Source organism: Cryptomeria japonica, chromosome 8, assembly GCF_030272615.1.
Source record: "Cryptomeria japonica chromosome 8, Sugi_1.0, whole genome shotgun sequence".
NCBI classification, from domain to species: domain Eukaryota; kingdom Viridiplantae; phylum Streptophyta; class Pinopsida; order Cupressales; family Cupressaceae; genus Cryptomeria; species Cryptomeria japonica.
The window spans coordinates 6,103,245-6,128,305 of record NC_081412.1 but is presented as its reverse complement, the minus strand read 5'-3'; the positions used below and the strand labels follow the sequence as shown (position 1 = coordinate 6,128,305).

The 25,061-nt window shown below is 35.1% G+C and overlaps 2 protein-coding genes across 2 annotated transcripts; both read left to right on the top strand.

The window, feature by feature from the left end:
* Positions 1 to 1,083: 1,083 nt before the first annotated feature.
* On the top strand, positions 1,084 to 23,171 carry LOC131074244 (disease resistance protein Roq1). The gene is made up of 5 exons (XM_059209778.1): positions 1,084 to 1,534; positions 20,921 to 21,995; positions 22,114 to 22,440; positions 22,549 to 23,046; positions 23,166 to 23,171. Exons 1-5 carry the CDS (start codon positions 1,245 to 1,247, stop codon positions 23,169 to 23,171), a joined length of 2,196 nt encoding a protein of 731 aa, XP_059065761.1. The 5' UTR covers positions 1,084 to 1,244.
* A 554-nt stretch (positions 23,172 to 23,725) lies between these two features.
* On the top strand, positions 23,726 to 24,795 carry LOC131857320 (uncharacterized). Its single transcript, XM_059209655.1, has 2 exons — positions 23,726 to 24,186; positions 24,265 to 24,795. Exons 1-2 carry the CDS (start codon positions 23,950 to 23,952, stop codon positions 24,676 to 24,678), a joined length of 651 nt encoding a protein of 216 aa, XP_059065638.1. The 5' UTR covers positions 23,726 to 23,949; the 3' UTR covers positions 24,679 to 24,795.
* The last annotated feature ends 266 nt before the right edge of the window (positions 24,796 to 25,061 follow it).

Here is a 25,061-nt window from a genome sequence, read left to right as displayed (position 1 = left end):
ACAACACACACTAAACATTGATACAAAAGTTCTCACATGATTTAATCCATAAATATTGTATAATAATAACACACACTAAGTCAAAGCTTAGTGTGTGTTGTTTAAGCCAGTCCAAAAAATTCATGATAATGCCTACGACCTACTCTTTTCCACTAAAGAGAAAGGTTGACAATGAAAATAAATTGAAAATTATTAACGATGGTGCTCTTGGTCTCATAGACTGATGGTCTTGTAGATGTCATTAAAACTCATTCATTCATTCGGTCACTAATGTCACCTCAAACTCACATCTGTGAAAACTTTCTTAACTAGATAGGTAGATTCCTAGAGCCGTCTACCTAGACAACAAAATGAGTCTTGACAAGACTCTTAATTGAAATTAATAATTAAATTAAAAAATCACCATTCAATTGAATGATGATTTTTAATTTAAATATTAAATTCAAATAAAAGTCTTGTCAAGATCCATTTTTGCTGCCGGCATAGCCCATTCCCAGATTCCTACCTAAAACTAGACAAATTCATGATAATACGTATTGAATGGTGATTTTTAATTTAATTATTAAATTCAAATAAAAGTCTTGTCAAGATCCATTTTGCTGCAGGCATAGCCAATTCCCAGATTCCTCCCTAAAACTAGACAAATTCATGATAATACCTATTGAATGGTGATTTTTAATTTAATTATTAAATTCAAATAAAAGTCTTGTCAAGATCCATTTTGCTGCCCCCATAACCAATTCCCATATTCCTACCTAACACTAGACAAATTCATGATAATACCTATTGAATGGTGATTTTTAATTTAATTATTTAATTCAAATAGAAATCTTGTGAAGATCCATTTTGCTGCCGCCATAGCCAATTCCCAGATATTACCTTTTTTTTTTTGTTGTACTGTTCTGTCGCGTATGTTTTCTCTTGGAAAATTCAAGGAAGGGGAGACAACGCGTGCAGAAAGTTTTCCACTAGAGTTTTTATTTCTACCGTAGGGCTAAGTTTGCCGTGTATTCTGGCAATACGTTTACCATTCAATAGGTCTTCCACGCACTATTATTTCTACCCCTCTCTAATCTTCAAATAAGGTCCGCTACGAAGTATTCATTAATCATCGGGGTGTTGACACCAAGCATACTCTGGCCACTTCTATTTACAATGCCCTCAATGGCATTGGACTTAAAGTTTTTCTGGATGAAAAAGAGCTTGAACTGGGCGATTTCATAACAGCTGAAATAGAAGAGGCCATGCGCACCTCTCTAATTCATATTGCCATATTTTCACCTAGATATGCGGAATCTCCCTGGTGTTTGGCCGAACTGTCATATATGTTCAAAACCGGCACCACAATCATTCCAGTGTTCTACGATGTTGAGCCCAGTGATCTCCGCTACCTGAAAGGACCATTTGGCGCTGCATTTGAGGAGCATGAAAACAAGAAGAGAAAGAGATATGCCCCAGAAAAACTGGAGGAGTGGAAAGAGGCGCTATCCAATATTTCACTCCGTCATGGCCAAGTTCTGAAGGGGAAATCTGAGTAAGTACCCCTTCTCATATCATATCATAATGAAGCACTCACTCTATTCTAATTGTACCATGGAATCATTTTTGTGATGCAAATCGATATTCATATTTACATTAGCATATACCCGATATGTTCTGATTGTTGTCTTAGATTTCCTTGATTTGGCAAAACTTTGTACAATGTAAAACCCCTGTGACTGTGATCTTATCACCACTGGGACTGCATAGATTGTGTTGGCTGATACAAAAGATTGCTTGTGGGTCCTTGTGCTTCATGAATGGCTTGTGGATCCTCATACTCTTATGTCTTCTCACTGTTTTAATTCTATTCTTGGACTGCAAAATTAGTTCCCTTTGACATTGCCAGTGAAAGCAAACTCGGATTTCATAGTCAATCATAATTTGACAAGCATAAGAGAATCAGTATGCAATGGCTTCAGAACCCTTATTTCCCTTTGTGCTTTCTTTATCATAGGGTCTATCATTCTTTTGGGATCTTTGAAGGATTGCCTCCAACTAGGGTTTACTTCTCATAAACCCCTCTCTCACTGTTACAAAACACTGGACTTTTACTGTGAATGGCTATTATCTTCATGATTTTCCCTTGTCTCAAACCTCTGTGTGCTTTGTCTTATTCATATTGTCCCCTTTCTCAATGTCCACGCCTTCAAGACTGCGTTAATGCTCTTTTTGCATACCCTGTACTCTGGCATAATAGACTGCTATATTCCATTTCAAACTGTATTTTGCCATACATATCTTCTTGGCTTAAAATTTATGATGACTATTCTCATAATAGGTCTGTGACTCTTATTTTCATGAACAACACTCTTATTACTATTTGTTTCTTTATCCTTCTGCAACCATCTCCATGTCTTTATCATTTCACTGTTTTGAAAGAATGACTGTGTTTCTGGACTTTCTCTCAGTCATATCGTTGTTGTTTGCTGAATCTTTGAGCTCATTATATGCTGACCTATAAAGCTGCTATACCCTCCTCGTCAGTGCATTATCCTCTCTATTGAATTGTCATTTTTCTTTATTTCATCTTGAAACCCTTAGTCTCGATGCTCCTTGTATCTCTCACCACTATTCTTTCGAGAGTTACCTTATATTGTCCAGGGCTATATTCAATCATTCAGTCATGGCTTGATATAACCCTATAGGGGTTTGAGGGCAATCTTGATGAAAATATTTCTCATATGCTATTTAAAATCTCAAAGGGTTTATATTTCTATTTAGCTCTTTCATTCAAAATAGATCTGCTTCTAGGAACAAAATTAAGTCATGTTCAATATAACCTCGAGACCATAGAGGAATGATGAGAAGATGCACACCTCCTTTGAGACTGAAGACACAAGTGCCCTTTTGCATGACTAAACTGTAGATACCCTTGTGGCTTTTCCTCCTCTTAGAATGTTATAGATTAGGGAAACAAGCTTGGTGAGATAGGAGGCAAGTTTATAGATCAGAAAGTCCATGGTATCCATTATGGGCCTGCGGGGAATACTTGTTTTATGTTTTTTTGGACCCTATTAATGTAGGGTGTGACCTCTTTGGTCAGGATAAGTCTCCTTTTAAAAAAAATAAGTACTCCTTTTGATATGATATAGTACAAGAGTTTGTCTTTGGTAACACATAAGATATTTTCTTTAGATCGAGTGATATCATCTATTCATTGTATGTTTACAACACCTTTCTTAGGTCTTCTACATGGTTTGCACTATTTTAAGAAAATAAATTATGTAGAAAAATTCAAAATTTGTAGACTCAATTTTGTATATTGAAAAATGAATATTGTGATTCTAAGGTGAATATTAGTCTTAAATTTACTTACATTCACTTGAATCATTTCTTCTTAATCTATCAATTTAAGTACCATTATTTTTATTTTTATTTTTGCATTTTATTATCACAATAATTCATAATATCAATGCCCTCAACTTATTTGTTTAGTAGTCTATGTTCGTGAACATGCATATTATTAAATTTCTACACCCTCCTTAAGCAAAATTTCTCTATACAAATATATATATGAAAAGTTAAAAAACAATAAACAATATAAAAATAATATTTTGTGGTTATAAATACCACTCTATTTTGAAACATTATCATTAAATCATAACAATAAAAAATAACATTTAAACAATGCAAATAATAATTTATCATTTCACGGGGTCACCTTACCGAATGCGCCCACTGCATACGGTATATCAAGTATTGGAAGTACGGCAAGTTTGTGTAGTCTCTTGAATTTGTCTTTTTGTACTTAAATACTAACCTTTTCATTTGGTACAATTAATTAACAAAAGTGAACTCTTTTCAATCAATTATAATCTTAATAATATCATATTATATATTATTTCAATTGCCCACGTTAAGGTTTTTTTTATTAATAAATACAACTGCAATGTGTAAAACTAGTCATTAGGGTAATGTTCTTAGTAAATTATAATAGATATTACATATCAATATTATCTATGTTATCGATTTGTTATTTTTCAATTATTTATATAATAATTATATGATAATATATTATATATTATTTTAAGTTAATTGGGTTCATTATTAATTATTATTATAATTAGGTATTATTCTTTTTGATATAATATTATAAATTATTATAATTATACTATATGATATATTATAAAAGTATTATATATTAACATTATTTAAAACATTAAAATATTAATGTTATTTTATTTAAATTAAAATTCAAATTAATCATAATTTTTATTTGTTAATATTAATTTTTTAAAATAAGTAAGAGCAACTCAAGGTTATAAAGCTTATATTGATATTCAAAAAAGTTACATAGTTGATTTACAATAAAAAATCATGAAAATTTCCTTTGTCTTTTTCGCTTAACTCCCTATTAAGTATTAAGTATTACATTTGTTTTGGACATTCCAACTATTCAGTATTTGTTAATATTGATTTCATTTTTAATTAATATTCATATATTCATTTCTGTCTTCCCCTTTTATGTTTCCCAATGTATCCATCACTCTATCTCTCACTCTTTTTATCCTTATCTCTCCTTCTCTCCTTACTTAATATATTCATTTCTCTATTCCCCTTCCTAGATTTACTAGCAAAAATTGTAAAAATTTCCTTTGTCTTCACTTAACTTCCTATTAAGTATTACATTTCTTTTGGGTGTATCAACAACTGAATATTTGCTAAAATTAATTTTGTTTTTTATTAATATGAATATATTTATTTTTTCTCTTCCCCTTTTATGTTTCCTAATCTCTCTCTCTCTCTCTCTCTCTCTCTCTCTCTCTCTCTCTCTCTCTCTCTCTCTCTCTCTCTCTAATATATTCATTTCTCTATTCCCCTTCTATTGTTCCCAATGTACCTATCTGTCTATGTATATCTATTTTCATTCTTATCTCTCCCTTTTTCCCTATTTCTCTCTACCTCTCTATTTCTCTCCCTCCATCTACCTATTTCTCCCTAACCCATCTCTTTATTCATCTCTTTATCTTTCATACAATCTCCAGCTCTCTCTATTACTTGTCTCTATCACCTCCTTATCTCTCAATCCCATCCTCTCTATCTCTTTTTCCCATCTTCCCCTCTCTTTCTATATATCTCATTATATCCACTCTCTCCTATTCTCCCCATCTCTTTCTCTATATCTCTTACTCTTTATCTCTATATATCCCTCTCTACCAATCTCTACATATCACTTCCTATATCTTCATCTTTTTCTCTCCATCTCCACTTCTTTCATTGTCTCTTTTCTCCCTCTTCCTCTCTCCTTGCATCTATCCCTCTCTATATTTATATCTCTCTCTCCATCTCTATTTGTCTATCTCTAATTCTCTCTAATTGTTTGTCCCTCTGTCTCCCTCATATCCTCTCTATATCTTCTTATATCTTTATCTCTCTATCTCTTTATATCTATCTTCCTATCTCTCTATATTTACCTCTCCTTCTACCTTTCTCTATCCATTTTTCTTCGTCTTCCTCTCTTGCTCTATCTTCATCTCTATCGTTATCTTCGTCTCTTACTCTATCTTCATCTCTATTGTTATCTTCCTCTATCTACCTTTATCTCTAGGCATGTATCCATCTCTCTATCTATACATCCATCTCTCTCTCTAGATCTCTATATCCATGTCTCTTTCTATCTTTGTTTCTCCATATTTCTTCCTTCCTCTCTCCCTCTATCTCTAACTCATTATATGTTGATTATGTTTATATTTGCATTATTTTCTCTTTTTTGATAATCTATTTTCAATCCCTATGTTATTACACTTTTTTTCATAATTTTTATTTTTTGTATGTACTATTTATTTTATATTTTATAAATCTATTTATTTACATATTTTCAATAATGCAAGTTTAATGTATATTTTTAAAATATTTCCATTAGATTTATACTAGCCAAAATTAATTACAATTTTTTTAAAATTTATTTTGTTTAGCTTAATTTGAATCTATTTTTGTCGAACATGAATATGAACACAAATCTTGTGACATGATTCTACATAATGACATTAAAATTCAAGTGCATTCAATAGACACATATGTGAAGAGTAGAACAAGACAAGATAACTAATTTTGAATCAAATAGATTGGATATGAATATCTAGAAAATCAAAATGCAATGACACTTTAACAACATATTTAACCTATGTGTTATGGAGATGCACCCTTGGCCCTTAGATCCATATCATTGTCACTAATGAATTTTTGAGTGCGTTGGGATGGCAAGAGATGTCCTTGAGTGTCCCCAAAAAATCTTCAAAATTTCAATAAAAATTAAAAACATACTATTACAATAAGAAATGTTTTAGGATGTTTGGTTCTCCCCAAGGAAAATTGGGACTGTCGATATATTCCTTAAAAATCATGGGAATGGCTAAATGTCACTAATGATAAGAAACCTTTTTACAATGTTTAAAAAAATTACTTCATGACACTAAAATAATATTGTTTTTAAATTATTTCATGAATTTGACTTTGATGAACTTATATAATTGTTGATCATTATACACATGTTTTAAAGTTCATATCATTAGATATAAATCTGAATCATAATATATTTATTACTATAATACTATCATCATTGTTGTCACTACTATCTAGTTAATTTTATTTCTATTATATTTTTGTCGTGATATATTTATTACTGCCATACTACTGTCTCTATCTCAATTTTGATGTCGTGTTAAACTCAGTATTAATTATTCTTTTAAAAAAATCTCTCTTTCCTCTATTTGTGTGTGTATATATATATATATATATATATATATATATACACATACTACCATACCTTGCCATCCCCCAAAAATTGGCCTTTAGATTTTTATCCTTGAAATGCATCGCTTGCCATTCTCATCCACGTCCACATTCCTGAAACACTATTTAGCATATCATTTAGCTCTTTCAAAGTTATATAAACCTTATTACTATGCCATGTAGCAAATGAAATCCATTTTTTTCCATTTGTTCGTGCTCACATCATTAGTTATCCTCATTACATGCACTTTTCATACCCTTTTTCTTGCTTAGTTACTATTTAGAAATATTTTAGATATGCATATACAAATGATACCAATATATTAGCTTCAATGAAGGGACTAATAATTGCTATTACAAAATCAAATTAAATATAACAAGAAAGGATATGAGAGAATAAAATAGAGTAATTAATGACAAAACAATTTTAACCCTAGGGAACCAGAATTTATGGAAATAAACTGTAGCAAAAGTGAGGCAAATAGCCACCCTTTTCTACTATCTCCAATGAAAAATATAATCTTAGGTCTCTTGGGCCTAAAACAATAATTTTTTTGACTTCCCTAAGATCACTTACAAATTTACAACAATTTTTTAACTCTTTTTCGATTTTGTTTATCAAAATACATTTCTCTTGTTCACTTTCACTTGGAAGTTGGAACACTTGAATCCAAAAGTTCACTTTAAATCCACCAACTTGAATTAAATGTGTTAGAAGTGTGGATCCAACTATTTTATGTATGTGTGATAAAACTACTACTTGGTGCAGCTTGATGTTTATGAAACTTCCACTTTTTGGAACCAATAGTTGTGTAGATAGCTATTGAGACCTTTGTTGCACAAACATTTGCTAAATAGTCTTCCAATTGACTACATGTACTACACAAATTTATCCAACAAAGACCTTTTTTTTTTCTTAATTGACATTCCACACCTCTTCGGCTTACCCATTGCACACCAAGGTGCAATTGCTAGTTGTAAATATATTCATACATTAATGGCACTATAAACAAATTCATGATAATATCTAATATCATAGCTTTTATTGCATTAGACTCAAATATTTCTAGGGGTTAAACTTCTTGATGAAGTAATTTTATACCATCTAAATTGACATTTTTTTCCCTTTATATTGCCATATTTTCTCCCATCTATAACCTGAAACTTCATTAATTTTTTACTATATATATATTAACAATATTTATTCAACATAAAAAAATACAATTTTTTTTTTATGCCAACTTGATTTGGATTTCCAAAAATTCCCCCACCATATGAACATAGTTGTTAAAAAACAATCAGCAAATATAAACAAATGAAAATGAACTAGGGTCATATGTAGCCTTCCTATAAGGGAACTAAGAAGTTGGTGTAGAGAATACATATCCTAGATATATATCTCCTCATGTTGTAATAGGAAACGTCTTTAAGGATATACCTAGTTGCATCCATCGAAGAAAAGTTATTGTAAAGAATACATATCCAAGATTTACATTTCTTTATGGTACAATATGCACCGACATCTTTAAGGATAGGCCTAGTTACACATTCTAAAAAAGGTGATTTGTTGAAGGATTATACATGACCTTGGATGTTTGCTCACAACATCATTTCCATAAATGCAATAATAGTAAAATTATTAATGCTTTACTAAAAAATAAATAAATGGAATTAGTAAAGTCACCAACAAGCACGAAGAGAAGGAAATGCATTTCTCTTTTGAGGTTCATTCTTTTCCCTTCTATACCTTAAGTTGTATTAATTAAGTTTTTTATATCTTTTCTTCACACAAGGAAATTGTAGACACATAAATCATCCACTTATAATCACACTTTTAATTAAGTTTTCCAATTACCTTCGTAGCATTAATTAAATAAATTCAAGTCATGTTTAAAATAATTTTAATCACTTGTCTCCCTTTCCTCTATAGTTCACCCTTGATTAAATAAATCAACATTTATTCAATTAAGTTCACCTTTCATATCCCTATCCTTTAACAATAAAATAAATAAAACTTATTTATTTAATTCCCCAATTTTCCACTACAAGCCATTAATTGACTAAAACTAATTAATTAACTAATAAATGTTGAGTTTTTGGACAAGCTAGGACTTGAACCTAGCACCTTCCATTTGTTGTTGGAGTGCTTTACTATTGAGCTATTGGCCCCCTTGTGGCCAATCCATCTTTGGTTTGGGTGGCTTATGTTCAACAACCCACCTTAACCCACTTAGTAGATGCTTGGGGCTCCTCACTTGGCCTAGCTCTAATACCATGTTGTGATTTTGGGCTAGCTAGGACTTGAACCTTGGACCTTCCATGCTGGAGTGCGCTACCATTGAGCTACTCGCCCCTTTGTGGCTACTCCATCTTTGGCTTGGGTGTGGCTTATTTCCAACAATACATCTAGGGGCACATTCTTAAGCATGCTTAAACCATGATCAAACTTGCATGCATTTGTCACATCAATCCCACATTTCCAAAAATATTCTTATCAAATCCACGTATCCATTCATCTCTCCAAGAAATTCCTCACCTTCACATATCTTCAATTTTTTTATTTTTTTTAAACTTCCAATAGATCTTCAATTTTTTTTTTTGAACTTCCAATAGATACCATTTTATTCTTCATCCTTTATCACTTTTGAAGATAGTGTTTCCAAGTCAAATATCTTCAATCCTTTCCCTCTTCAAGTGCACTGATCACAAGGTGCCACTTAGAGCAATCTCAACCCTTAATCAATCATCCTCACAGTCTATAAATAGTCCCTCTCCCAAGTCTATAAATGCAAAGTCATGTTGTTGGTTTAAAATCTTTGAAGCACAAGTCCAGTAGAGCACAACAATGGACATTCTTATGTGTGCAACAAAGAGTTGTGGATGAGACAATACATGTTTTCTTTCATCTTTTGTTTCAATTCCTTTGTTTCATTAGAGGTGTACATCAAGTGTAGATTAGAATTTAAGTTTGTTGTTTGAATCTTCATTTTGTCTTTTACATCTTCTTTTCCACAGCTAATTTAGATTTTAAAGCAAGCTAAACTATGAAAGGAAATTACTTTTGACAGAAAAAAAGTGATAATATACATTGCTAGTCACAAAAGTGGATTATTTGGATGCTAAACAAGGACTTTATATACTAATATCATAGAGAGCATGTTATGATAAGAAATAGGTACTCTTGACACCTTTACTAATGTGGTAGTTTGTTGAGTTGCAATCATATCTCTTGATTCTACAAGATTTGACTTTAAGAAAAGTTATGTCTTCGACAATAGAGTATCGAGAAGTTATGTCTTGGACAATAGAGTATCGAGCTATTTCTAAACTCAAAAGAAGTATATATGTAACTAAAATTCCTAAGATAGAGGGAAAAGTTGATACTACTTGAGAATCTACCTTAGCATGATTGGTATATATTTCAACCTGACATGTAGCTTAGAAATTTTGTGTGTATTTATCCTATTATACTTTGTGCTAGAAACATACATGTCAAGAGTTTATAATAAATTATAAAAACTTTAATAGTGCATGGGGAGTGTTTTATTTGTAGAAAGGAAATAGGAAGATATAGATTTCATAGTATGGCAAGGGGTCGAATATTAGACTACACATAAGAGCTAAAAGGAGGCGGTTGGAAGTCACAACAAATAATGGTGGACTTGGCTTGGATGTTAAAAACTTGACAACCTAATGTGAAGATATCATTGGTGGTGAATTGGATCATTTCTCATTATAGTTGGAAGTGGAAGAAGAAAACCATTCTCACAAACATCCCCTTTAAATTCTAATTCACGTGGCTAAAATGTCCTTTGTTTCTTGAAAAAGTGGACAAATGGTGTGAGTGTAATGTGTTGCATCCATAGGTTAAATATTCGTTTTGAATATGAAATTGAAGATAATTATTAGTATTAAATATAACTGGAGCGAAATGGCGGCACTAGATGGCAGCAGGATCGACACTGGCGATAGGAGCAGGGTTACCGATGTGCGCTATTCTGGTGCTCAGTCTATGAAGGTTGGATCTTGGGGCGATGAAGCGGACATTGCCTTCCCCATCGAGACAAGTAGATTGCATGTTGTTTAGAAACCGGTTAATGTTGGGAAAGCATATATGTTCCAGGGCAACAGATATTCCAGACTACGGTTAAACTATGGAAACCCTTATTCAAGTGGTAACCAGTGCCCTATTGACCTGCATAAGGGGAAGGAGAATGGTTTCATTTAGAATAACATAGGCTAGTTTCGCAAGGCTAAACATCCCACATTCGAGGCCCCCCGAAACTGGTATCCACTGCCTGAACCTAGCATTTCCAGTGCGACACTCGAGAGGCGATGCTCACATTGACTCTTTTTTGGCTCCCCCGATTGATCATGGTAATTTTCAAAAGCGGAATGGGCGCTTCAGGCAAGATAATTCAAGGGCGGATCAAGCCAGGTTTTGGAGATCCAACTTCCGTCCTAAAAATTGGAACCCTTGGTCGAACCAAGAAAGATGCCCTGACTTTCGAAGAGGAGCCTCCCTCCCCTAGCGACCTCGTTTTCATAAACCGGTAAGAAAAACCTCAAGACCCACCATCTTTTTGGATGAGAATAAAATTAATTCTGCTAGGTCAAATTTGCTTGAGTCTTGCCTTTTCATCAAGTGGGGTGGTGGAAAGCAGGTTAAGGACAACTTTGAATCCTGGTGTAGAGCACAGTGGGGAAAGGATATTAACATTAATATTCTCCTGAATGATTTCTATATGATTGAATTTATGAGCAATGAGGAGAAATGGCAAGCTAAAAATAAAGGTCCATATATCTTAGATGGCATTGAAGTTCACATCATTGATTGGCAGCCCAATTTCAACCCCCGAACGCATGTATTGCCGGACAACAAGGTATGGATAAGACTGTATAATTGCCCCTCGGATTATTGGCACATTGATGTCATTAAGGATATATGCAAAGACCTTGGCACCTTTGTATTGGCAGATGACATCTTGGAGGATAAACTATGGGGAAGCTTCCTCAGAATTTGTATTAGCACAGATCAAATCTCCAAGATGCCCGATGAAGTCAGAATTATTGGGCAGGAAAGTTCTGGAACCAAAAGATTGATAGAGAAGATCAATTGCGTATTTGTCCTAAATGCTTTTCTTTGGATCATACCGGTATTAGTTGTGATGTTTCGGTTACGATACAACGAAGTTATTCCTGTATGCAATCTCCTATTGAGGTTAAACTGCAACCAAAACCTCTTATTGCCTTTGACACCGAGGAAGCTTTTTGTAACGATACTCTTGATAAGGAGAATGTTCCACTAACAGGGGCAACCCCTTTGATCATAGTTCCTCCTTCCTCTGGTCAAAGCGTGAGCCAACAAGACCTTCTCACACTTCTAGAGAAGACCAAAACCCTATAGGCAGACATTGAATCCAAGTTAGTGGATTCACTTCCACCCTCCCCTTTTGTGCCCAGGAAGCAGCTGGTAATTGAAGATGACAATTTTCACTCTCAGGGTATGGAGATTGGCACTATGGGGGAGATGGGAGGGCAGATCTGCTCCACGATAGGCATTGAACTGGAAGATGGTGAAATTGAAACCTCCTCCTCGGAGGGGGAGGAAGACTTTGAACTTGACTCAGATCTTATATTGGAGGTTACTTCAAAAGGGTTTGGAAAGTCGGATTCAACTATTGACAAACCAAATTTTAAGCCAAAAGGTGTGCGGGGGCGCAAATCCAAAAAAGTTATGCTAGCAGTGGCTGGTGCTACCAGTGGTCAAACCAAACTTAATTTAGGGAAGGGAAGTGCCCTTCCCCAGGAGCAATGAAACTCCTATCCTGGAATGTCAGGGGCATCAATGCCCCTGACAAATGGTGCTTGATTAAGCACCAGATTGATGACACCAAAGGAGATATTTGGCTACTACAGGAAACTAAATGGAGCAAGGCTGAGATTGATGCTAAAATGAGAGTTTGGAAACAATGGAATGGGATTTTTAGGCAATCGGATGGAGCCTCTGGTGGCTTGGGAATCATTTGGAACCCCATGAATGTTAAGATCTCACTTGTTGGGGAAGATAAGTATTGGCAACATTGCTCGGTTACTATTCTTGGACGGAATGAGAATTTCAATCTTTTCAATGTGTATGCACCATCTACTGTTGGTGATAAATGGGCTCTCTAGGATCTCTTATCCATCAAACTAAACAGTATTACTGATGGTAGTTGTGTGGTAGTCGGGGACTTCAATGCGATCCTTTCTGGCACTGAGAAAAGTGGGGGTATTCAGAGGACTAGTACGTCCCAGAAGGACATTTTGGATTTTGTCGAGAAGAATCACCTTTTAGACATTGTTTCGAAAAATGGAATTTTCACATGGACGAACTGGAGAGTGGGTTTTACTAATATTGCTGAACGACTTGATCGGTTCCTTGTTACTGGTGAGTGGTTAGGACAAAATATAGCCTTAGAATCATCGATTCTCCTGCTTATCAGATCAGATAACTACTCGATCTGTCTGGAGGTCGCCTTGGGTCAGGGGGGGGGGGTTTGGTACCTCGTTTCAGTTTGAGAAAATGTGGTTCAGAGTGCCTGAATTATATGATCTTATAAATGCTTGGTGGAATGAACCGGTTTTTGGGAATCATTCGAGACTACTCATTCTCAATAAAAAGCTCAAGTATATTAAGGTCAAGATCAAAGAATGGAATAAGAGCCATTTCAAGAATATTCATATGGAGAAATTAAGAATTAAGGCTGAACTGGTAGACTTAACCAACTCTGTTATTACTTCAAGAATGATTGAGGATCTATTTATCAAAGAAAATTCTCTCAATTCTGAGCTAAATGAAATCCTTCGGTGTGAGGAAATCCACTGGTGTCAAAAATAAGGGAGTTATGGCTAAAGGAAGGTGATAAAACACCAAATTCTTCCACCGGTCGACCATTGCCATTCGAAATAGAAACAAAATATCAAAGATTATGAGACCGGATGGAGTCATTGTCAGGAATTATGAGGACATTGCACAGGAAGCTGTAAGATTCTTTGACTCTTTGTTGAATGGTGACCATCGGATTGACCATGAAGTAAGAGCCAAAATTTTGAACTCAATCCCATCCATTATATCTGTCAATCAAAATACAGCTCTCTCTGTACTCCTATTTCAATTGATGAAGTAAGGAATACTACCTTCCAGCTGAAACCGGATAAGACTCCTGGCCCGGATGGCTTCCCTGCTGCTTTCTTCCATCATTTCTAGGATATCATTACTCGAGATCTACATCTTGCAGTAGAAGAATCAAGAAAGAAGATGACTATGTTGGGGCTATCAATCACACCTTTTTGACTCTAATCCAGAAGAAGCAAAATCCACAACAGATGAGTGACTTTAGGCCTATTGCTCTATGCAACACTGTATATAAGGTTGTAACAAAGATCATAGCTAACAGATTGAAGCCCCTCCTTAAACACATCATATCAGATGAACAAAGCGGTTTTGCCCCTGGAAGATCCATTGTGGAAGGCATTATCGTTGCTCATGAAACTCTTCACACAGCCAGGAAGACCAAGGACTCCTGTATGCTTTTAAAACTGGACATCCTGAAAGCTTATGACATGGTGGACATGGATTTCCTATTTGATGTTCTTAATAAATTTGGCTTCTGCAAGGAATGGCTCTCTTGAGTCACGAGTTGTCTCTATTCCCCCAAATTCTCTGTTCTGGTCAATGGCTCATCCCATGGTTTCTTCTCTTCAACAAGAGGAATCAGACAAGGTGATCCATTATCACCATTTTTATTTATCATAATGGCTGAAGCTTTAGGTCGATCTATAAGAGCTCTTCAACAAGATGGTCATTGGGTTGGAGTTAATGTGGCAACAGGGGTTGAAAAAATGACTCATCTTCAATTTGCTGATGACACCATTCTGTTTGGTTTGGCCTGTAGGAGGGAAGCTAGAACAATTAAAACATGCCTTGATGATTACTGTATGGCTTCCCGACAGAAAATCATCTGGCACAAATTTGAAGTGTTTTTTGTCAACACTTCACTTAACCTGCAAGCTGTATTATCAAGGATTTTGAATCTTAGAGTCACAAACTTCCTAGGGAAGTTTCTTGGAACCCCCCTCTTTATTGGCAATAATAGAACTCATTACTGGAAGCATCTTATTGATAAGTTTAAATCCAAGCTTGCAACTTGGAAAGGTAAGTGGTTATCCTCTGCTGGGAAGCTCACTATGATAAAGTCGGTTCTTTCAGCGCTACCGGTTTTTTCCATGGCTTGTCTAAGATTACCGGTGGAAATTGAAGATGAATTGATTTCTCTAATGAGAAATTTCCTTTGGAATGGTTCAGATGACAAAGGTAAATTTCCTTTGATAGCTTGGAAAAAGATCTGCCAACCAAAAAAGGCAAGAGGTGCTGGCATTCACCAAATCTCGATTATGAATTTAGCAATGGGTGCTGAACTGGTTTGGGAAATTTGTAGCGGCGGGAAGCAAAAATGGGCAAGGCTCCTGAAACATAAATATCTGGACTCCCTGGAGCCTAAAAGGATTCCGACTATCAACAATCCTCCCAGAGGCTCGGCTATCTGGAATTTTGTTGTGGACAACAGGGAAATCATAAGCGATCAGGTTACCTGGGATGTCAAGAATGGCAGGGATGCCTCCTTTTGGTTTGATTCTTGGTCTGGTGAAGATGCCCTATGTCACAACCCCTCTCCACAACCTATTATGGCAGAAACCTGTCGCCTTTGGGGGCACAATATCTGTGATTATGGTTATCCAATACGAGAAAATGGTATTGCTAAATGGAAATGGAACTCTTTGGATCAGCTTCTGAAGGACTTGTTTACTAACATTCTCAACAAAAGGATTATTTTCCCTTCCCCTAATAAGAACATTATTAGGTGGTACGGCTCCTCCGATTGTAAATACAAAGTATGTTTTGGTTACAAGCTGAAAGAAGTGGCTATAGATAAAAAAGATTGGCCTGTTAATCTTTTTTGGCATCAACACCTTCCCAAAGCGGGCTCCTTTGCCTGGTTGGCTTGTCAGAAAAAAATCTTAACTCAAGAAAGACTCCATTCAATGGGTATCAATGGACCCAACACATGTACTTTATGTCTAGAAGAGGAAGAGACTGCGGATCATCTTCTTCTCCACTGCAAATTCTCCAGTCACTATTGGTGGCATTTCATGGGAAAACTGAGAATCTTTGGCCCCTTCCCAGCAAGGCTAGATAAGTGGTTTTTGCAATGGCCTAAACCGACATGTAAGATTGTTTATGCTGATTTGCTTTTTATCCTCCCATCACTTTTGATTTGGGAAATTTGGAAAGAAAGGAACCACAAAATCTTCCAGGGTAAAGAAATGAGCCTATTGTCTCTTTGTGGGAAAATTGAGAACCACCTGATTAAGCTCCTAAATGAGGCTGCCCAATCCAAAACATTAAAGAAAAATTTGTTCACGAACTGGGGTTGTAATATTAAGCTGGTTCTTCCAAACCTACTCATCCCACCGATCTTCGGACTGGGCAACCCGATGGATCAGACCAATCCAAGAGTGGGGGTGAAATGAGATGCACTAGAGGATGGGTGGAGCAAGGTAAACTTTGATGGTTCTTCTGCAAGAAATTCGAGTCAAAGTGGTATTGGTTGTATTATGAGGGACTCTGATGGTCTCTGTATAAAAGAAATCTCTGAAAATATTGGAGTGGCTACTAATAATGAAGCGGAATTTAGAGTGGCCTTAAGAGTTCTTCAATTAGGGAAGGAGCTAGGGGTGCAGAGAATTCATTTGGAGGGAGACTCATTAAATGTTATTAATGCGATCTGCTGTAATAACATCCCTAGTTGGAGCCTTAACCAGTGGCTTCAACCGATCCTGGCGCTGCTAGCTACCTTTGATGAATTTCGGGTTAGCCACATCTATAGGGAAGGTAATGGTGAAGCTGATAGACTTTCTAAATTGGCTATAGCCGTTAGTGACCCCACCTGAATATCCACCGATGATTATTTTCTGTTGCGCCGGTTGGTGATGTGGCATTGGTTCCACCGGTTGACATGCTATCCTCACTTTCCATTGAGGGGGACGCTCTTCGATTGGGTCTACTGATGGTTGCACGCTCTCTGGTTCTTTTCGCAACTTCCGATTGTGGAGCAAATCGGTGCTTTGCTCCCCGGTAGCCGCTTTACCCCCTCTCCACTTTATGGTTATGGTTTCCGGTGGAGAGAATGACCATCTACCCTGTTAACCTGTTAAGGTTTCTTCTTATCAATGAGATGTGATGCATTGCTGACATCATTGATTAGTGTTGGTTTCTGGCCTCGTGGCAATTAAATATAAGTGTACTTTATTAATATCTAGTTACAACTAGATCCTCTCAAGATTTGTTAATGATTACTTGATGCTTAAAGTCGGTCGACACCAAGTTGAGGAGCTTTGGTGCAGATGGTTTTTTGGATACTGGCAGCTCACGCGTGTGGGTATTTAATGGGTGTGAATTGTTTGCAGGGTGTCGTATTCTCTGGTTTGACGCCTTGCTATTTAGCAACGAATTACCCTTTCTTTCCATCAAAAAATTGCTTTCCTTTCTCGGCGACTCGCTATGGAGACCCCAATCCTCCTTGAAGCTACATGGCTTTCTTGGGCGAAATCATGGACAAATGTCTGCAAGAGGTCCTCTTCTCTTGGCATCCTCTTATTCTCCACAACCTTGAGAGGATTCTGGGAAAGGAATTCCTTATGGCTTACCATAGGTACAGAGCCAATGCCGATATCCCAGCTTTTCTTGCAATGATAATTTACATGGGGACTGGTAAGCAGAAAGCAAAACTGTTAACTCAAATGATGTTTAAGCATCGCCTGTTGGGGGAAATAGATGTTGTATTGGACAATATTGATGCCAATCTTAGAATTCCGCTCCCCCAAAATTACTATATGTCACTAAGCAACAGAGCGGAGGTGAAGAAGCTTGTGATTGTTAATTCCCTGGATTTCGAGTCTCTCCAAGCAACCTGGCCTGTCATCTCCAGGGACATTGATTTCTTGCTTAAAGCGGTTGGCATACAAAGCAGTTTCACGTCGGAATGGAGGGCATAATTTCTTTGTGATGAAGATCTAGCGGGTACTGATGACTTTGGGATTTTGGAGAATGGAGAACGGGTGGATGGAAATGATTGGGGTTTTGGGTTGGGCGAAGAGTGGTTCCCAAACGACTACCGACTCCCTAAGGAGAAGGTGGAATCGGCAGCTCATTTGAACTGTGGCACTGAATGTCCCATTGTCCTAGATGCGGCTAATGCACTTGTGGATGAAGCTTTTGAAGACTCTCTTTGACTTCGGTTGTCATTAGGCCCTCCAGTCTCTGTGTTTTTTGAGATTGTCTGTTTTTGTCTTAAAACCTCTGCATCTTTAAGAGGTTGGTATATGTTTGTACTCATCTAGCCTTCAGGGCTGGTCTTTCTTGTCTAGGGACTAGAGCTAAGGTAGGGGGTTTTCTTCCCGATTATTTCCCCCTACCGCTCTTATTGAATCAAGCCTTGTATTCTCTTTTTTGTTTAATACAAGGGTGCTGCCCCTTTGCAGCAAAGATGATTATTAGTAATTTAAAAATACAGAACAAATAAGTAAGTGGTAATTATTGAAGTAAGTGCTTAGTTAATTTAGCAACATGATCTAATAGAGACCTTTTAGATAGGGAAAAAATACTCTTTTCTAAGCAAGAAGGCATTTTGAAAAAAGAAGAAATTTTTTGGCAATAAAAGGTTAGAGATAGATGGGTGAAACAAGAGGATAATAATTATTTTCATCTCATATCTCAAGTTGATTTGCGGGTTGAAGTAGTAACAAGGTGTTGTAAAAATTTAGAGGGGTTATTTCACAATAGTGTGGCCTATTTTTTGTCAAAGTAGAACATTGAGACCAACATTTTAAACCAAAATTTCACCTTTGTCATTTATAGCAATTAAACCATTAAGAAATTGAAGATGATGTGAACTAGTGATTTTTGAGATTTCATGCATAGATTATAAATGTATTTAAAAATAAATAAATAAATAATTTGTGAAACTTTAATATAAGTTTTAATAACTTATTTTTTGTAGTTAACATTATTTTTAAAAAATTACATTTATTCCATAATGCATAATCTTTTCTAACAAGAAAAGATAAAATTATGAATTCTTAAATGTAAATTGGTAGCACCAATATTTAGTACACTAACTTGTTTTTGTATTTTGTTTTGCATATTTTATCTTTTATTAGTTTTTCAGTTAAAAATAATATAATTTAGATATAGGCATCCATAATGCATAACTTTTTTTTGTATACTTCCAAATTAATATTTTTTAATTGTTGAAACAAGGTCATCAATACTTAGTGCATAAATATTTTTTTGAATTTTATTAATCAAATTAAATATATTTATAATTTTAAATTTTGGAAAGTTTACTCCAAGGGCTACGATCGAACAAATTATCTTATTGTGTTAATTTCCTTTGTTGGTCCAAGCCAAGGCTTGAAATAGAAAAATATGACTAAGGTGAAGAGGTCTATCCAAGGATCTTTGAAGGTACCTTCTCCGTGACCCCAAAAAATGTTAAAAATTTGAATAACATTCGTTCAAGATGGCACACCTTCATTTGAAGGTAATTATGCAATTAATTTTTTCTCCACAATCATATAAATTTTCAATGTCCCACAAGTGAGATACACTATTGTAGGAATACCGAGAGAGAAGCTATATTTGTGTAACTATTTTAAATGATTTCTTTAGGTGTGGAATTTAATTTTCACAAGGATTTTTCCACATATATCTTGTATTATGAGTTGCATCTCTTTTATAATCATTTCTAATTTCATCTAAGGAATTTATCATGATTAATAAACTTGAATGCTTTACATCTCCAACATAATTTCATTGTTTAGTTATTATCTTATTTCTACACGCTTTCCTTCAAAGTTGAAGGCACGTCCTCATTTAATAGGATTATAATTTAGAGTTATTCTTTTTTCCCATAGACTATCAAAGATAATTAATTATTATCAAACAAGTTTTCAAATATTCTTGCAACCCATGCTAGTCAACAAGAGTAATGGAGTGCATGATTGAATAATTATATGACATGATACTAAATGCATATTAGAAATCCTTTGTAAATTTCAAATTATCCTACAATCTAAATGATTAAGGTTTAAAACAAAGGGAAATTATTCTAAAATCAGCCTAAATAACTGAATTCAATAGTTTAATAGAGCATTTTTTAGCATTAAAATGTCTCCAATGAAAGGTCAATTTTACTAAATTTGTGTCTTTATTTCATATTTGTACACGTAATTATTGTCAAAGAAATATGGACTATTCTTGTGTCACAATTCTTTATCAATCTACCCTTATTTCATTGTATACAAATTGCACAACCATCAAATACATATAAAAAAATCATATACAACACCTTTCAATTATATGGTATACTACAAAGATCAATTGACATAAAATTACTTTAATGATCTAGATCACTTGAAATTTTATTATTGTTAACTACAATTAAGGCATCATTTTTGGTGCCCAGCCATGCATAGTATATATCGAAATGATGTTCAGAATTACAATATATGTTGCCTAAAATTGAACAACTTTGAATGTCAAAATATATGCATTCCTTCTAGTAATATCTCAAAATTTATTTATCTTCAAATAAAACCTTATCAATAAATGTTATACATGAAGGTAAGAATTTTACTACATAAGATGTCACAGCCATAAAATATAATAATGTAATAACGTATAAAAATTATTTAATAACATACAAAAGGCTTTTATTCTTTCGAATGAAGTGTTTTTTTAAAATGGTTTTGGATTTGTAAGGACTCTTTTACTCTATGTCAAACTACTATTCCTTTATATTTTCTCTTTCAATTTTATTTTCCTTTAACACGTAAAGTTATTGTCATCTATCTAAAATAATTCTTTATTAAGCCTCTATCCATCTTCCTATATTTGAACAATTGATAAAATCTAATATCTAAAATTTACTAAATAAATTATATTCATTTTAGTTTCAATTTTTTTTTCTAACTAAACTAATTTGAATGATTTTGACTAAACTAATTTGGTCAATGAATTCTTTCATGGTTTTATGTTGTGTAGTGATGAAGGAAAGTTGTTGAAGAGCATCGTGAATTGTGTGATGAAACACATGAAAACAAAGGTTCATATGGAGGTAGCCAAATATCCAGTGGGTCTTGATGAGGCAGTAGATGCTTTTGAAAGTATACTTGATTCTTCTCAAAATATACAAATTGTGGGGATTGTCGGCATGGGGGGCTCTGGGAAAACGACCCTTGCCAGAGAAATATACAATAGGAAAAGTTCCTTAATAGATAAATCCAGTTTTCTTTTTGAAGTCCGAGATGCAGAAAATAATAATGAATTGTGTATAAAACAAAAGAAACTTATGCAAGACATTGGTGTTAAACCTAAATTTGATAATGTAGAAGAAGGGAAGATATTCCTTAAAACGAAGTTGAGATTTCTTCAGGTGTTTTTAGTTTTGGATGATGTGGATAGTTTAGAACAATTAGATGCTCTATTGCCAGGAATTGACAGCTTGGGACAAGGTAGTTTAATTATTATTACAAGTCGTGAACTGGGCATTCTTAAATCATGGGGAATCTCATCCATTTATCCAATAAAAGGATTAAATCCTAGACATGCTACGGAGCTTTTATGTTGGCACAGTTTCCTACAATCTTCTCCTCCAATTGAATTTGAAGATCTTGTTGAGAAATTTGTACATTATTGCAAAGGACTGCCATTATCTCTTAAAGTATTTGGAGGACTGCTTTATAAAAAGTCTATGGAGTATTGGAATTCTCAATTGAATAAAGTGTCAAGAATATTGCCCAATGACATTAAAGAAAAGCTTAAAATAAGCTTCGATGCACTAGATAAGGAGGAGAAAGAAATATTTTTAGACATAGCTTGTTTTTTCCTAGGTGAAGAAAAAAACGTGGCCATTGAAGTGTGGGATGGGTCGGGATGGTGTGGAGTTCATAGTTGGGAAGTGCTTGAGAATAAATGTTTGGTTGAGGTGGACGAGTGCAATAAAATCAAAATGCACGATCAGCTTAGAGATCTTGGAAGAGAAATTGCAAAGGAATGGTCACCCCACCGTATTTGGTCAACGGAGCAAATCAAAGACATTCAGAAACAGGCCGCCATGGTGAGCTTAATATATTCTTTTATATGCTCTGTAATACTTGGCATGGAAGCCTTTTTCGTTCGTTGGTATGCCATCTTAATTGTTTTAAAGGATTTTTCTTTTGTATATTCCAATTCAGGAAAGAGTGATATTGATTCGGGGGATTAAAGCGGCAACCTATGATTTCTATCAAGTGTGCTCACCCCATCATGGTACACCTTTTGAAGAGTGTATGGAGCTTCTGAGAGGCTATTCTACAAAGTTTAATGCCCTTACACCTTCTATCCTTGTTGTGAAGTCTCATTATTTTACAGAAGAATGTGCAACACTATTTCCAGCCCTCCTCTGGCTGCGATGGAACTATATGCAGGGGACAGCTCTTCCGTCGTGGCTAATGCTGAAGAATTTAAGAGTTTTAGAGCTTCCAAATGCTGGACAGTTAGAAGAATTGTGGAACGACACAGATGTAAGTATTTTCATTTGCCTTATGAATATTTAAAGAATCATATGTTTAGTTAGTTGTTTCATGATTTTTGCACGGTTTGCCCTGATTTGAAATGCAACGTGGCTGCAGCCTCCTTTGGAATTAAGAGAGCTGAATCTTCAAAATGCCAACAGTTCCCTCAAATTTCCGGGGTCAATAGGATGTCTTAAACATTTGAAAAAGATATCCGTGGCCCCACCAATGATGGATATTTTTATGGACAGTCTTCCAGAAGGGTTTTGTCTACTTGAGTCGTTGGAGCACCTCCAGCTAAGAGGATTTGATAAGCTAACATCATTGCCTGGCGAGTTTGGTCTTTTGACAAACCTGCGACATCTAGATTTGAGCAATTGCAGGAAATTGAGGATGTTGCCTGATTCTTTTAAGCAGCTCATAAATCTGCAGTATATCAATTTGAGTGGTTGCGGGGAGCTCACCTTAACGTCAGAGAACAATTACATTTTGGAAAATATGAAAAAGTTGGAGACTCTAAATTTTTCAGCATGTAAGAAAGTTCAGAACCTACCTCGGGATATCTGTATGCGAAAGGAATTGCCAAGTAACATTGGCGAACTGAGCAAATTGGAAGTGCTGGAAATAGGGAGTTATTTCTTTTGTGATTTGTCTTCTTTGACTAGTCTTACCAGTTCTTGTTATGAATTAAAAACTTTACCTGAGTCTATGGGTGATTTGTCTTCTTTGACTAGTCTTAAAATTATTTATTCACAATTAAAAACTTTACCTCAGTCTATAGGTGATTTGTCTTCTTTGACTAGTCTTACCATTTCTTTTTGTCCTCGATTAAAAACTTTACCCGAGTCTATGGGTCATTTGTCTTCTTTGACTAGTCTTACCATTTCTTGTGAAGAATTAAAAACTTTACCTGAGTCTATGGGTCATTTGTCTTCTTTGACCAGTCTTACCATTTCTTGTGGTCAATTAAAAACTTTACCTGAGTCTATGGGTGATTTGTCTTCTTTAACTAGTCTTTTCATTTCTTATGATCAATTAAAAACTTTACCTGAGTCTATGGGTGATTTGTCTTCTTTGACTAGTCTTAACATTTCTTGTGATGAATTAAAAACTTTACCTGAGTCTATGGGTGATTTGTCTTCTTTGACTAGTCTTACCATTTCTTTTTGTCATCAATTAAAAACTTTACCTGAGTCTATGGGTGATTTGTCTTCTTTGACTAGTCTTACCATTTCTGAATGTGATCAATTCAAAACTTTACCTGAAACTTTAGCTGAATCTAAGGGTCATTTACCTGAGCCAGAGAGAAGTCTTAGTCAGTCAGAAGAACTGAGCAGAAAGTCTCTGTCGGGGTCCTGTTCTTCTTCATTGTGCAGCCTCAAATCGATATATTTAAGCGACACTCTTGTGTCGAGGATATCAATCTCTCAACAATGCTGCCCCCGTCTGGAAACTCTGCACCTTATCAGTAACCAGCAGTTAGTAGAGATCGAAACGTTGCCAACATCAGTAAAGGCCATGGAGTTGATCGACTGTAAAATGCTGAAGGTCATAAGTGCTTTGTCAGGCATGGTAAACCTTGAGACACTGAGTATAGACAACTACGGGGACAAGGTACAATTTGAAATCATAGAAACTGCTGACCAACCATCCATGCCAGCCATAAGTTTTGAGCATATGGAGAGACTGCAGACGCTACAGCTCTTAGTAGAATGCAACATCTCAGCAATTGAAATTTGCATTCAGACTATAAAGGTAATACTAATAATAGTTTTCAAGTCATTAACTTATTGTGTATTGGTTGTTCGTAAATTTGTATACTAGTGTTTGCAGAAATGGCCATCGGCAAGTATGATATTGGGAAGAACAGAGCGTGGTGTGGAATCAGTTATGAAGTCTTCTGCCTTTCCTGGTCTCACTTTGGTTGATTCAGGCGTGGTCGAGAGTGGTCACTTGACGTTAAAATGCGGGCAGAGGCATCGTTCCAACTCGGCAGCGATGGTGTGTTTTCATATAAATTGCACTAATAGTGTATATTTGTCCACCCAAAACTTCGACCCCAGCATTGATATGGTCGTGGGAGAGGGGAAATGGGTATGGTTAGGTGTTTTCACACAACCTTCCCTTACGACAGAGGAGTACACACTAGAGGGATCTGAATGTGATTCAGGGAGGGGAATGGTAGTGATGGGCGAGCAACAGAGAGTTGTGGAGGCTTTTAAAAAATTACTGTTATTTTTTGGCTGAATGTTAGTGATTGGTGATCAAGACAGAGTGCTCCACTGGTTTAAAAAATTGCTGCTATAATGTAATATGATTTGCATTGATTATAAGTAGAGTGTAAATTATTAAAAAAAAAAAAAAACTAAAATAGAAATTATTTATGAATGTAACTATTTTAGAAATATATAAATTGAAATTGAGTTTTTTTTAAAGTAGGTTAATAGGTCTTTTTTATTTGTAAAGGGAAAAATAAAATTTCTTAAGATTAATTTAGATTAAAAATAGAAGAATTTTGTTGGTTAATGCATTAGTAAATTTATGGTAATTAATCTATAAAAAAAAATGTAATGGATAAGGGTATTTAGCTTTATGATTGAATAAAGAATAACTCCAATTTAGTGGTAGAT

Coding starts and splice junctions, on each gene's coding strand:
- LOC131074244 (XM_059209778.1), top strand. CDS start 1,245: ATGCGCACCTCTCTAATTCATATTGCCATATTTTCACCTAGATATGCG. Junction 1,535..20,920: donor GTTCTGAAGGGGAAATCTGA/GTAAGTACCCCT, acceptor TATGTTGTGTAG/TGATGAAGGAAAGTTGTTGA. Junction 21,996..22,113: donor TTCAGAAACAGGCCGCCATG/GTGAGCTTAATA, acceptor ATTCCAATTCAG/GAAAGAGTGATATTGATTCG.
- LOC131857320 (XM_059209655.1), top strand. CDS start 23,950: ATGGAGTTGATCGACTGTAAAATGCTGAAGGTCATAAGTGCTTTGTCA. Junction 24,187..24,264: donor TTTGCATTCAGACTATAAAG/GTAATACTAATA, acceptor TAGTGTTTGCAG/AAATGGCCATCGGCAAGTAT.